Source organism: Equus przewalskii, chromosome 26 (genome assembly GCF_037783145.1).
Source record: "Equus przewalskii isolate Varuska chromosome 26, EquPr2, whole genome shotgun sequence".
Lineage (NCBI taxonomy): Eukaryota > Metazoa > Chordata > Mammalia > Perissodactyla > Equidae > Equus > Equus przewalskii.
The window spans coordinates 8866892-8882137 of NC_091856.1; the positions used below are offsets into that span (position 1 = coordinate 8866892).

At 34.2% G+C, this 15246-nt stretch overlaps 1 protein-coding gene across 7 annotated transcripts in view; it reads left to right on the forward strand.

Moving 5' to 3' along the window:
* Positions 1-1993: 1993 nt before the first annotated feature.
* LOC103548718 (cylicin-2-like) overlaps positions 1994-15246 on the forward strand; it is a 45010-nt gene continuing 31757 nt past the window's right edge. For 4 of the 7 annotated variants that reach the window (XM_070596979.1, XM_008516647.2, XM_070596981.1 and 1 more), the window contains exons 1-4: positions 1994-2070; positions 3147-3187; positions 4632-4753; positions 6180-7481. In XM_070596979.1, coding sequence (XP_070453080.1) covers positions 2054-2070; positions 3147-3187; positions 4632-4753; positions 6180-6836 — 837 coding nt within the window. In that variant the 5' untranslated portion in view covers positions 1994-2053 and the 3' untranslated portion in view covers positions 6837-7481. Of the gene's footprint in view, positions 2071-3146; positions 3188-4631; positions 4754-6179; positions 7482-12006; positions 12051-15246 lie in introns of all 7 variants that reach the window. The other 3 variants (XM_070596980.1, XM_070596983.1, XM_070596982.1) reach the window with 1 other exon arrangement.

Consider the following 15246-nt stretch of genomic DNA (forward strand, 5'->3'; position numbering starts at 1 on the left):
TTTTTACTGTGTTATTATGAAAAATAAACGAATTAATGCACACAAATTATTTTATAACCTGTAAAGCACTTAAAATATAATATGTATTTATATGTATATATTTGAAGTATAATATTTATGTTTGAAGATGTGGTTCCTAAGCTCAATGGCCTTTTAAAAACAACAAAAATGGTTGCATGTGGTGAGAGTGTTGATGCTAGGTAGATGCTGGCAAAATTTTAGGACAAAATTAATACATATGAAGCTGATAGATTTCTAATAAGCCTCAAATACTAAAGAAAGCCTTTAGTTTAATTTTGGCTTGTGGTAGGCAGAATTCTAAGAATGAGTCCCCAATGCCCCTTCCTTTTGAGTGTAGGAGGAATTCGTGAATACAAAAATATATAATTCTAATGATTATACGAAAATGTATCATTTCCATGATTGTGCTAAGTTATGAGGTATAGATGATCTTAAAATTGAGAGATTATCTAGGTATGCCTAGCCTAATCACCTGAGCCTTTTAGAAGACAAAGTTTTCCTCAGCGGGTAGCAGGAGAGGAACACAGAAAAGTAACAGAGATTTGGACTATGAGAAGAACTCAATGATACCTTACTAGGTGAAGATGGAGGAGGTCATGTGAGAAGGAATGTGAGCAGATTCCAGGAGTGGAAAGCAACTCATAGCTGATGCCGACAACAAGCAAGAAAACAGACATATCTGAACTGCAGCCACAGGGAAGTGAATCCTGCCAACTGGGATGTCTGTTGGAAACAGACTCTTCCTCAGAGCCTCCAGATGAGAGCCTAGTCCAGCCAACAAACTCATTTCAGTCTGAGAGACAGGGAGCTGAGGAGCCAGTTGAACTTGCCTGAGATTCTGAGCTACAGAATTATGAGATTATACTTGTCTTTTGTTTTATACCACTAAGTTTGTGGTAATTTATTATACAGCAGTAGAAAGCTAATGTAGGCTTATTATAAAAAGATCATTAGCTTCCTAAGATCTTCATAGATCACACATATTTAGTTAAGAATGACAGTGAGAGACTAATTCAACAGGTCATCATGCAGAAAGCAAGCATGGTTGGCTGCCCAGTCGTGATTTGGATCCTACTACATGCTAATAGAAGAAATGCATTGGGTATAAATACTTCCATAAACAAGGTATAAAATCCTAAACAAAATATTGTGGATTTAGAAATCATACTTTATTAAATCTCCACTTTGCAGGAAAATAGCATTAATAGTGTTAAGTTAGTGGATAGTGAAGCAACTAGATCAGAGAAACCGGCATTCCTAAAGCACCTTATGGAAGCCCCACACCCCGACTCCTGTAAAACTTACCGTGGTCTGAGACATGAGAGAAACATTCATTGAGAAAAACCACTGAGATTTTCATGGTTTATCTCTCCTAGTAACTGAAGTTTAATAGAACTATTCTTTAAGGGACAAACAAAATCAGCAGAAATTCCCTAAAAGGAGCTAGATAATGGTAACACATTCAAATATCACTCTATATAGTATATGTATTAATGTATTTAGTGGGGTGGAGTGGTGGGCGGAAGAAAAATCATATAACTGAGCTCTATCAGTAAGCTGATAATTTTAATAAGCATTTAGCCTTCCTTAAAATTTTGTATCTATGAGAAACCCATAAGGTTAAGATGGATAAGGCAATGTGATGTTATACAAAGGATTTAAGAAGAGAAACATGAATGTCAGGGAAACAAGGATTACAATGGATCTTAAGAAATAAATGTGTAGATTCATCCTTTTGTCATATCAGTCAGTACATTAAGGCTATGTGAAAAATTGAAACAAGTATTTTATTAAGATGTAAAATCAATCAGGATTTTAAAACTACCAATTGTATTTAGACAGTAATGATGAGTGAAAGAGAACACCATTCTTAGACTGAATATTAGAGAACATTTTAAAACACAAGTTCAAGAGACCCTTCTGGTTTTTCCCCTTTAACTCCCAGTGATGTTGGTTTCTTTATGATGTCACCACTCAACATCACTATTTGAATGTACAGTGCTTAAGTTCTGGCAAATCACAAGTGGGGGAGATGTCTGCACCAAGATTGTAAGTCTTCTTGTCAAATTTTATGTTTTAAAACCGTTAAAATGCTTAGTTAACTTTACATTTATTCTCGTTAGTGTAACGTGGTGTTTCTTATATAATTATGCCATTAACACCAGAAGAGTATGTGTTTAGCAGACACATACATTCCCAAGCAACATCACGGGTTGTTTTGATTCAAGACTGAGCTAGTTCATTCACTTCAGTAAGATACATACATTTTTCAATGTGATTCTTCATTTTTTATCATAAAGTATTTTGGAACAGATAGAATAAGAGAACTCTTGGCTGTCATTCAAGGATCTCCAGATTTTCATGGAGAATAAAAATAATCAAAATCCATATCAATATTTGTGGTCCACACTGAGACAAACGCACATTCTTGGACACACGCATATGCCATTGAATGATTTGGATTTGTTTAAGTATTTTGAGAACCTGATTTCACCTAAGCATAGTGTTTTCAAAGGGATGTCTTAGCTAAAATTCAATTGCAAGAGAATTTGGAGTATGAGGTGGGGAAAAATAATTCAATCGTGGTTTCACAACATAAAATAAATAAATGTCAGGGCTGGCCCAGTGGCATAGTGGTTAAGTTTGTGCACTAGGCTTCAGCAGCTGGGGGTTCTCAGGTTCATGTCCTGGGCATGGACCTAGCACTGCTGGTAAGCCACGCTGTGGTGGCATCCCACATAAAATAGAGGAAGATTGGCACAGATGTTAGCTCAGGGCCAATCTTCCTCAAGCAAAAAGAGGAAGATTGGCAACAGATGTTAGCTCAGGGCCAATCATTCTCACAAAAAATAAATAAGTAAATGTCTATATTTCAGATGTGGTAAGTCAGTGAGGTGCTTTTTTAAATGTTTTTATCCACTTTGTTTTTAGTTCTGTTGAAGTTTTTGCTAAAAACACACATTTGCTCATCTATATTTTTCTGGCATAAATTAATCTAACATAATAGTAGAGACCTGAGAATTCAAAATATTTCTCTAGTTGGCGGTGGCAAGTGCTTATGCATAATAATGATCTATTTAGAGTGATTTTGCATAAATTAATTAAAACCTTTCTTATTTTAATAGCCAGAAAGTAAACTTTGGGACCCATGATAATTACATTCCAGGTAAGAGAGAGTTCAGAATTTTTTTAAAAAATTGTATGATTAATTTTAGGGATAAGTGATTGTTATCCTCCATTCAAAGTGATAAAGCAATAGCTGTCATGGAGTATTATTAAAAATCAACTTTTTCAGGGCTGGCCTAGTGGCATAGTGGTTAAGTTTGCATGCTCAGCTTTGGCGACCCATGGTTTGCAGGATCAGATCCAGGGCATGAACCTACATACCCTTATCAAGCAAAGCTCTGATGCCTCATATGCAAAATAGAGGAACATTGGCACAGATGTTAGCTCAGGGACAATCTTCCTCAGCAAGAAAATATAATAATAATAAATAAACTTTTTCTCTTCCAAGATATCTTTTACATGGGCTCAGTGAACACCTTCTAAAGATATTTTGTTTTTAAATCTAAAGAAGATTAAGCCTATATGGTCAGCCACATAATGGTGGACATAGTTACAGGATAGAAATTATACAATCAGATAATCTTACTGTTGAATGATAATGTAGAAACTGGATAAACAACTTTTCACCCATGTCAGCAACGTCTTCTACTACATTCCTGATAGATTTTATCAGGTTTATAACTGGCAAAAAATTTCATTACTTGACGAGGCCAGTCAATCAGATTTTGAAGGACTTCATATATCAAGTGATTATCCCTCACATATTGAACCTAAATATGTCTTTCATTCTGTATATTTTTTCATTGATCCTAATTCTGTCTTTAGGAGACTCACAGGACAAGTCTATTTTCTCTTACACACAGTATTATTGCACATATTTAATCACAGTGAGGATATTTCTCTCATGTTCTCAGTGGTAACCTAAATGTCTGTAACCATTTCTATTACGGTTTCCAGGTAACTTTACCCTCCCAGTCACAATTCTGTAGGTAATTTGTCAATTTTCTTCATTAATATAACACCTATAACAATGTAGTTCTTGGGTGTATAACATTTACTCTTGTAGCTTGGAAAATGATTACCACCTAAAGAGATCTTAGGTATCAGCATTTAGATTCAATCAAACATTTACTAAATATTTTATAAAAAGTACTGCACTAAGTACTTTGGGGGCTACAGAAGTAATATTCATATTTTCTCTTCTCAAAATAATTATATGCTAACCAAAAGAGTACAAAGCAAAAATCAAGACTGGAAGAGAGAGAAAGATGAAAAGGAAGCAGCAAAACTGTTTCTTTCCATTTTTATTACAGACCACATTAGTTTCACAATGACTATTTATATAGTTAGCTGTAAAGTTGATCAAAATAGAAAAATCAATTTTTATTTCCTCATATTAATAGAGAATTTCAAACATCACCAAATAAATGAAGTGATAATTTGAATAATTTGTTTATTCACTTACAAGAAATATACTACCTTATGGATTTGAATTCTGGTGAAATCCTATTTTCTCTAAAGTGTATAATATTTTCTTATCTTAGTCAGTGAAGTAAGTAGCAAAACATGGAGTCTTCAACACTCTGTCCTTGGATTTCCCAAACCACCACGGCCAGGAAGAAAAAGGAGATCAATACCTTCCCAAATGCGAGACAATAGAATTCCTGTGAGTATTGACAAGTTCATACAATTTCCCTAGTAATAAACTTGTGAAAGAACATATAGTTATAAAGGTTACAGATCAATGCTGACCAATGAGATTTCTATGATGGAAATATTTTATATCTTTGCACTCCAGTGTGGCTCTTGAACTCCTGAAATCAGACTAGTGTAACTGAGGAATGAAAATTTACGTTTTATTTCAATTCATATGTGGCTTTTAAATACCAAATTTGATAGCATAATTAAAGGTAATTCAAATTCTACTATTTGGAGAAAGATCTATTTTATTTGCATTTCATCGTATAAAAATTACCCTCATTTCACATTAACTACTTGTTCAGAAACCCAAGGTTATAGAAAATATGTATCCAAGGAGCACAAAAATCTGGAGATCCTAATGCTATAGTTAGTATGAACATTCAAAAAATTTCCTCCAAGTGGAGAAACACCCTCATTAGAATTATGGAGTTACATTACAACCTGATGAAGTTTCAATGCTTCCTCATTTCCTGTAACATAAAATTTAGGATTCTGAATATTGGAAGACAAATATTTCCCAATGTTTCTGGAGTCATCATGGGATATGAAAATGTTCAAAGAAAAGCTTTCACATGATAAATGAATCATCAACTGTTGTTCATTTTAGAAAATGTATCCAATCAGTAGTGATCCAGGTTTTTTCTGTCTGCTCGTGTTCTTTTCCTTTCTTTTCTTTACTCAATTTATTTTTCTATTTTTTGTTAACATTCTCTCCAAAATTTGTTAATTTTGCAATTATGTTTCTGCAAATGTTTGGTTAGACGTTGAAAACAAAACGCACCATTCTGCACAAATTAATGTGCACTGAATGTTGCAGCTTTCATTATTGCAATTTCCTAACTGATAATACTCAATTTATACCTTGTCAAACAGAAGGAGTTTCGGGCTCTTATTTTTAACTATAGGTAGCATTCTAAATTCAGAAGCTTTGAATGTGATGATAGAGACCAGGATATACCTGAACATGAAACTATCAGATATCAGAGAATAATTAGTTTCTGAGTTAGCATAGGAATGGAGAGTAGGCAAGACATCCCAAGAATTCTCAAGAACACAGAGTCCAAAAAAGAAAACCTCTCTTGACTGTGAAGAGAGGTTCTGATATGTCATTAGTTAGTGGGGGTCTCTACCAATTTTAATATGAAATCTTGCGGAAATCACGAAGATCCTCTAAATTGAAATTAGGCCCCAAATTGGGCATGACTATCCATTAGTCCAAAACAGAATGAAATTGGAAAAGCAGAATAAGCTATGAAATCTCCACCTTATCCACAATTTACTAAAATATAAGATCTTTTCATGGTTTAAGTTAAAATCTATTTGATATCTGGTAATAAAGGCTGTGTAAATCACACCCAAGTTGTTCAACATTATTTTAACCAATATTTCAGGAATATGATCAAGACAAATTAAGAGCAGATCGTAGACGACCGTTATGGATGTACCGTTCTTTAATGACAATTTCCGAAGGACCATCTGCTTATTTAGCTGCCAGGAGGCAGCCTCCATCTAAATCAGCTCAATGCCTCAAGAAAGGTGCTGAAGCAGCAGGTGTAAAGCAGCCCTTATCTCCACCAACAGATAAGAAAGATAGAAAAGACAAGAAGGCGGAAAAGAAGCTGAAATCAGACTCAGAAACAGAACCAACAGCTTTACCGGAGGTGGAAAACAAAGATTCAAAGAAAGGCAAGGATATAGAAAGAGGAACTAAAGGCAAAACAGACACTGGAAAAACGGATGGCAAAAAAGATAAACGTTCAAAGAAGGGTGAAGAGTCAGCTACAGAATCTGAGGATGAGAAAAAAGGTGCAGAGAAGGATAAGGATAAGAAAGAAGACAAAAAGAAATCCAGTCAGAAAGGTGGTGAATCGAAGAACAAGAAAGATGTAAAGGGGAAGGGGAGTAAAAGGGATAAGAAAGATGAAAGGAAGCCCAGTAAGACAGATAGCAAATCAAAGGATTCCAAAACAGATACTGACACAGAATCTGTTGATGCAAAGAAGGATGCAAAGAAGGGCGCAAAGAAGGATGCAAAGAAGGGCAAGTAGGCCTTGGATAATAATTCAAAAGCATATTTGATAAAACAATTTTAATAGTCTGAAACTGAATCTATGAGTGTAAATGGGAGTTCAAAGAATGAACTAAATAATTTTTTTTAAATGAGGCAAAGAAGAATACAAAGAAAGACTCAGAAGTTCCGTTAAAAATGTAAGAAATGTTATAAAAAGTTCAGACACAACTCAATGACGGACTTGGAAGATATTTGTGCTAAATTTGGAGATATAAAGGATTCAGTGAAAGACCCCTAGAAAGATTCAAAGAAGAATATTCAAATAAGGACATAGAAGTTAATCATGCTGAATCTGTTGATATTAAAAAAAAAATCAACAAAGACTTCAAAAAAAATCCAAGGAGGGGTAGGTTGAATCCATAGATTCAAACAGTCTCAAGTTGCATCCACGGTTTTAAATAAAGAACCATACAAGTCATGAGAGGAAGATAAACAAATTTCAGAAAGTCTACTTTCAAATAAATAAGAGTACAACTTAAAGGTAGCATTCCTCAAAAAGAAAAAAAAGCAAAACATTATTCCCTCCTTGTGAACTTATACCACCATCTCTGAAGTTTAAACAGCCACAACTAGGTGGATGGATGTTGAATGTTCCACTTCCAAGCTCAGATAAACACAATTGGTAAGTTAGTTTTGTTTTCTTTTAAGCCAAGTAGGAATAAACAATAATAGAATCAATATAAAGGTTTGAATTGACATGTACCATTCATATGAAATCTCTGTAATCTGCTGACTAGATTTTTACTAGAATTTTATCAACTTTGGGTTTTCTCATTATAAGAAATAGTTGAAGAATTTAGTTGAAACTCAACGTGAATGAAGATTCAGAAAGTGTCTGTGAAAAGGGTAAGGGAAGAACAGTTATTTATTGTGAGGTAGAAGAGACTGACACGATATATGATAACTTTAACAATTACTTATTGAGAGGTTTTTTTCTTTAAAAGAAAATAGTGGACAACTTCTCTCCATTTAAGGAAGGATGAAAATCAAAATTGTCCAAATTACCAATTAAATGAAGCATATTAAACAGATTCCTGATAAATTGCTAAATGTGTATACAAAATCGAATTAACCAGAATTCAACAGAATCTATGAGTGAAAATATCTATGTGATATTATTTAGATGTGAGCACAATTAACTTTATATCTTTATAACTATATTAAACATTTTGTGATCCATAACTCCTGTTAACGTGAAGAAAAATAAAAAACAACACAAAGCAAAGTGCAAAACCTTGGACTTCCTAATTAATGGCAATTAAATCTTTTCTGATTTAAAATATTCCCTCTCAGATAAACTCAACATTGTTGCAAAACTTGCTAAGTGATCTTTTCTGATTTAAAATATTCCCTCTCAGATAAACTCAACATTGTTGCAAAACTTGCTAAGTGATTTTCTCTCCCCTTTATCCTTCCCATATAAACTCTTGGATGCAAGATGAAACTTCTCCTTGATATTAAAGGAAGGGACTCCTATTTCACCTGCTCTCGAGAGCTAGCTTTCTATAAACAGTGAGGTATAATTGTTTCCTCTGCTCTTTAAACGTTGGTCCCTGTCCCCCTACATCAACTACTCAAGGCTCAATGGCTACTGTAACTCATGGTCTTCCAGGCAGCCCTACCTTGCTGATTTCGATCAGCTGTATTGACAGAGTCAAATCCTGCCCTGCTGTTCTCCTCTCTCCCTTCCAGGAAATTCCTCATTCTCCTTCTGCTTTTAGTAAAATTCTATGGTCTGATGTTCAAACTTTTCTGGAAATGTCAGCATCTCTGAGAATTTGAGGAATCATTTTAAATCTCCCTTTTCTTCTGAAAAGACAAAGCTCTTAAGATTATTTTCTAACATGCTATTCAAAGGTCAAGTTTTAGATTCAAATTTAGTGTATAATGAAAGGACAATTGAGCTTCTGCCTTTACTTTCTATTGATATTCATCAAGGTCACCAGGAACCTTCACACAACCAAATTCAAGAGCAGTGTCTTTTATCTAAACCTCTCTTCTCTTTTCTGTCGGTATATTTCTCTGAGTTATTCCATCCATTCACGTGACTTTATATACCTTTCTTATTCTGTTGAATCCTACATTTTAAACCCAGTACTGACTTCTCCACTCAGCTCCAAATTCATATATCCAAATATCAAACTGAAGCATCTACTTGACTCTCTTCCAGACATCTCCAAATTAACATGCCCAAAGATAACTCTTAATATCACCCCCCCGAAACTTGTTTTTCCCCCTAGTTTTCACTAACTCAGTAAATGATATTGACGTCTAACCTCTGACTCAATCCAAAATTGGTTGGTCATTCATATTCCTTTTTCTTCACCCTGCTCATCTGTTAGTAAGTCCTGCCTACCTCCAAAATATTTGAACTGGTCTACTTTGCTCTATTTCTACCACTTCCACACCAGAAGTCCAATCAGCCATGATGTCTCACATGGAAACCCCAAAAGCCTCCTAAATGCAAGTGAAGACCCCTATTTCTCCACCACATCCCCTCATATCCCATTCTCAGCACAGAAATCATCATGCTCCTCATTATTCTAAACCTTCTAGTGTATCAATGTCACATTTAGCATAAACTTTTCTTTTGCTCTGGTTTATAAGGCCTTTAATCATTTGGCTGCTGACCACTTCTCTGCCCTCATTTGGTACCAAAATTGTCTACCATGCTCTTGTCACACTGGATTTCTCTCTATATTTAATTACACAGATCATTATGGTATCAAGGCTTCCCACTTGTTCCCTCTGCCTACAACAAAATTCTCCTAGAACTTTACATTGCTGACTCCTTCAAATTATTCATTCTCAGCTTAAATTTTACCTATCCAGACATTTTTAATATGTTTAATTTTTTAGAGAAGTTTTAGATTCACAAAAAAAAATTTGTCAGAAGGTACAAAGATTTCCCATATACCCCTGCACCTGCACATGCATAGCTTCCCCTACTATCAACATCCCTCAACAGGGTAGTACATTTATTACAAGTGATGAACCTACATTGACTAACATTATCACCTAAAGCCCATAGTTTACATCAGGGTTCACTCTTGATGGTGTACATTCTATGTGTTTTTAAAAATAAATAATGACATATATCCACCATAATGGTATCATACAGAGTAATCTCACTGTCCTAAAAATCCTCTGTGCTCTGCTGATTCATCCCACCCTTTCCTGTTACCACTGCAACCACTGGATTTTTACTGTCTCCAGAGTTTTTCCTTTTCAAGACTGTCATATAGTTGGAATCATAGGACATGTATCCTTTTCAGAAGGGCTCCTTTCATTTAGTAATATGTGCTTGAGCTTCTTCCATGTCTTTTCATGGCTTGATAGTTCATTTCTTTTTAGTGCTGAATAATATTCCATTGTCTATATGTGCCACAGTTTATTTATCCATTCACCTACTAAAAGACATCTTGGTTGATTCTATATTTTTGCAGTTATGAATAAAGCTGCTATAAACATCCATGTGCAGGTTTTGGCATGGACATAAGTTTTCTACTACTTTGGGTAAATATGCTAGAGTGCAATTGCTGGATTGTATGATAAGAATATATTTAGTTTTGTAGCAATACTGTATTGTATACTTACAAATTCACTAAGAGGGTAGATCTTATGTTAAGTGTTCTTATCACACAAAACATGATAATATAAAAAGAGAGTGGGATGAAACTTTTGGAGGTTATGTATATGTTTATGGCATAGATTGTGGTGATGGTTTCACAGGTGTATACTCATCTCCATACTCATCAAGTCATCAAGTTGTATACATTACATATGTACCACATTTTGTATGTTCAAAAAATGAAAGATATATATGTACACACATATATAATATATATCCATACACACACACACATACATACACACATACATACAAAAGAAAGCTCCAAATTTTCTCTTATACTGGCTGTACCACTTTACATTCCCAAAAGCAGTGAATGAGAGTTCCTATTGACCTACATCTTCCCCAGCATTTGGTGTTACATTTTGGATTTGGGCCATTCTAATAGGTGCACAGTTGTATCTCGTTGTTTTGGTTTGCATCTTCCTGATAACATATAATGTGAAGCATCTTTTCATATGCTTATTTGCCATTTGTATATCTTCTTTGGTGAGGTGTCTGTTAAGACCTTCAGCTTATTTTTAAATCAGATCTTTCTTTACTTATTGTTGAGTTTTAAGAATTCTTTGTATATTTTGGATAATAGTCCTTTATCAGATATGTCACTTACAAATATATTCTCCCAGTCTGTGGCCTTTTTATTTTCTAGATTGTGTCCTTAACAGAGCAGATTTTTTTTTTAATTCTAATGAAGTCTAGCTTATCAGTTCTTTCATCAATTGTGCTTTGGTGTCTAATAAGTCATCACCAAACCCAACTTCCTCTAGATTTTCTCCTATGTTATCTTACAGGAATTTGATAGTTTTAATTTTTCATTTAAATCTGTGGTCCATGTTGTTCCAGACATGTTTCACTGTCCAACCTCTCATTGTTCACTTCCCTATTATGCAGATACTTCTATCCTCTAACATACTTTATTTTTCTATGTAAGGTGTACAACTGTTTGTCTATGTTTATCTATTTTCTAATGTAATATATCTATCATATACCTATCTATCTAATCTAAATCACATATTGCATATTGCCTGTCTCCCTCTATAAAATAAACCTCCGCTAGGGGAGGAAATTATATGACTTATTTACAGTTGCATCTTCAGTGCGAAGAACTATCTCAAACATGTATATACACTCATTAATCATATGTGAGGTAAAGGAATAAATACAATTTGGAGTACCTAGTGGAAATAATGACTGACTTGGGGTGGGCCTCTCCAAAATCCCAAACCAAAATATACCAGTCTTAGCAAAGTCAAACTGAATAATTATTAGTGTCCTTTTGGAAAGGGAAAAGTTCCAAAGACGGTTGCTTTGATAGTTTGTGGCCATTTGGAAAGCAGGGTACAATGTACTCTTATTCTGATGTGATGACATATGGAAAATGTATAAACTATGCTGTAATTCTAAAGTTGTATCTATACATGCTAGTAAAACATTTTTTTCTCCCTGACCAATTTTGTTTATTTTTGAATTTGTCATCTATCTATTGCATATAATGATGACTACTGAATGCTGCAAGATTCCTAATTATGGAACAAGGATTTATTTATGTTCTTTATTAAGGTGAGAGCATGGATTTCTACATGTTATGTTGTTCTGTTGTGTTTAGAAAAGTTATTGTGGCTTCTTCAAATTTTTATCATTTTATAATTTTTACATTTATAGTACTGTTGATGCAAAATAACAAATAACCATTCTAGAGGTAAGAGAAATAAGATGTTTTGCTTGAGCCAGAGTGAGGATTATAACCTGGGAAGGACTCTTCCAGAAAGGAATAAAGCATTCTGGAGAAGCATGGTTTTCAGTACAGTCTTATATCTTTTTAGAACAAAGGACATACGTTAAACACACCCAGAATATATTTTCATCAAAGTTTCAAGAGGCGTTTAGTTGCAAATTAGCAGGTCAACATGACCCTGATGTCAGGGAAGGGACTAATACAGGCTTTACCAACAGGGTGTAGGAGGGGAAGTATGCATTCTTATCTTAAGAGAGAGCATTCCTTACTTTAATGGTTAAAGTAGATGTACAACGTATGTTTGATAGACCATAAGTCAAGCTTCCTTAGTTCAAGCTGAATCAATTTTGAGCTCAAATAGTTTCCCCGTATACCTCAATACGTGAAAATCTCTTGTCACTACTTGTGCTTACAATAGCATTTGAAAAAAGAATACAGAAATAGACAAAGAATAGACCAAATTCCTCTTTTTCTCCACTCCCACCCCCAACTGGTAATTCATATATCTTTTTAAAAAATAACTTTCCAATTGTTTGTCAATTTATTTGAATTGCTTGTCATATTATTGAATTGTAGAAAGTTCTTTATTGAAGAGACGCTATTTGCTTTCTTTTGAAGAGAGAGAAAAGGAGAGAGGGCAAAATTGTTTATTGAACAAAAAGTAAGATATGCATTTTTCTTTCTCTAAGTTAAAATTCCTTCATCTCTAGAATGTGGTATTGAACTAGGTGATATAAAATTGAAGCTGGTGGGCCTACAGTGAAAGAAGGGTGAAGAATACAAAAATAGGTATCCTCTTTAACTTCACTGCCTTAAGATACTCTCAAACTGTTCCCTTTTCTGCCCAGAAACGAGAATTATTCTTTTCACATTTGAAAGGAGATAAAGCTCACAGAGTACTGCCCACAAGATTCTAATTCTGCAGTTTCTATTTAACTCATAAGGATGTGGCCCAATCTCATTTCACAAGGTTCCGCTCAATGTAACTATATTCCATCTCAAATGGTTAGCTCAACTTGGGAGTTATGTTACCTACTTTCATACTCTTCCTATTTATAGACTGGAATAAATAAGTAAAAAAAAAATATTTCTCACTACATAAGAGAAATTATTTTATTCCCTCCAAAATCCAGGGGAAAAAGTACAGGTGTAGCTTTTTGAGTCTTCATGCGCAGTTCTGATTTCTGATCTAAGGTACTAAATTCTTCTGTAAGGCCAACTAGGATCAGCTAAAAATGACTTTACTCACAACTTTAGATCCTGACCTATGGCAGAGAATTTTAGCATTTTTCCAAAGCTGTATTTTAGGACCCAAATGTGGATTTTGAGTTCTGACTGTTGGAAATATATGGAAATGATTAAAGTAAAAAGTTTAAAATTGCAACTCAAATGCAGAGACCATTAGTTAAGTATAGATTGTTTCTCTGAACTTTTTTTGCGTGATCTCCTTCATAGTAAAGCCAAAAGAGAGGTGAAACAGGATACGAGATAAATTCAAAGGCAGAGATCCATGTATGGGACAAAAACCTACACAATAATCCTGCCATATGTTTCAATACTCAATTTAGACTTTTCATCACAAAATTTGTATGTGGAAGATATTTTTCCTCTTTTACTGATTAATTTTGCCTTGTGTAAACTTAGAGCAGTAAAAAGGAAATACAGATGTTAAAGAATTGCTACTCTTGTAGGCTTGTTGATCAGTGAATATATGACTCAATCACTACAAAGACTTCAAGTGATAAAGGTTTTCAGATGTGACTAAAGTCACAGAACAAATGTAATAAAACAAAAACAAATCTTGTCTTTAGAAATGAACGTGTACTGAAAGAAATATGTAAGACCTCTGGACTCCTTAGGTGGAAAATTAAAGTGATCCAATAGATCATTATTTAGTCCTATCTAATATAAAATTCTATAAATACTCCATAATATGACTCATCATCAGCAATGGTATGGGTATTTGCAAGGTGTTTTTGATTTGACTTCTTTTTTCTCTCTGTATGTGTGTGTGTGTATGCGATATTGTCAATATCACAGAACAAGAAAGAAAAAATGTTAAAAGTGTGTGTCATGAAAAATTAAATAACTGATTGACTTGAATACTGTGTAAGAACTCTGTTTTATGTAAAACAGAACAAACATCATATTATGCCCAACAAAATATAGACACCAATTTTCTGAAACTATGCAAACCATTAGATATTACCAATTTTATGTCTTACATTTAAGTCTTTAATCCATTCTAAGTTAATTTTTTGTGTATAATGTAAGTGAGATAAGGGTCCAGTTTCATTCTTTTGTGCGTGAATATTCAGTCCTTCTAACAACATTTGTTGAAGAGATGATCTTTTCTCCATTATATATTCTTGGCACCCTTGTCAAAGCTCAGTTGGTGTGGATTTATTTCTGGGCCTTCTATTCTGTTCTACCTGTCAATATGTCTGTTTTTATGCAAGTATCATACCGTTTTAATTACTGTAGCTTTCTGATATATTTTGAAATCAGAACATTGATTCTTCTAGATTCTTTCTTTCTCACAATGGTTTTGGCTATTTGGGGTCTTTTATGATTACATATGAATAGTAGCATTGTTCTTCCTATTTTTGTAAGAAGTGTCATTGGGATGCTGGCCTGGTGGCGTAGCAGTTAAGTTCACATACTCTGCTACAGTGGCCTGGGGTTCGCTGGCTTGGATCCTGGGTGTGGACCTATGCACTGCTTATCAAGCCATGCTGTGGCAGGCATCCCACACATAAAGTAGAGGAAGATGGGCATGGATGTTAGCTCAGGGCCAATCTTCCTCAAAAAAGAAAAAGTCATTGGGATTTTCATAGAGATTGAATTGAATCTGTAGATTGCATTGGGTAAAATAATCAGTTTAACAATATTAAGTCTTCCAATTCATGAACATGAGATGCTTTCCATTTTTTTGTGTTTAATTTCTTTCATTAATGTTTTATAGTTTTCACTGTACATGTCTTTCACGTCCGTAGTTAAGTTTATTCATAAATATATTAT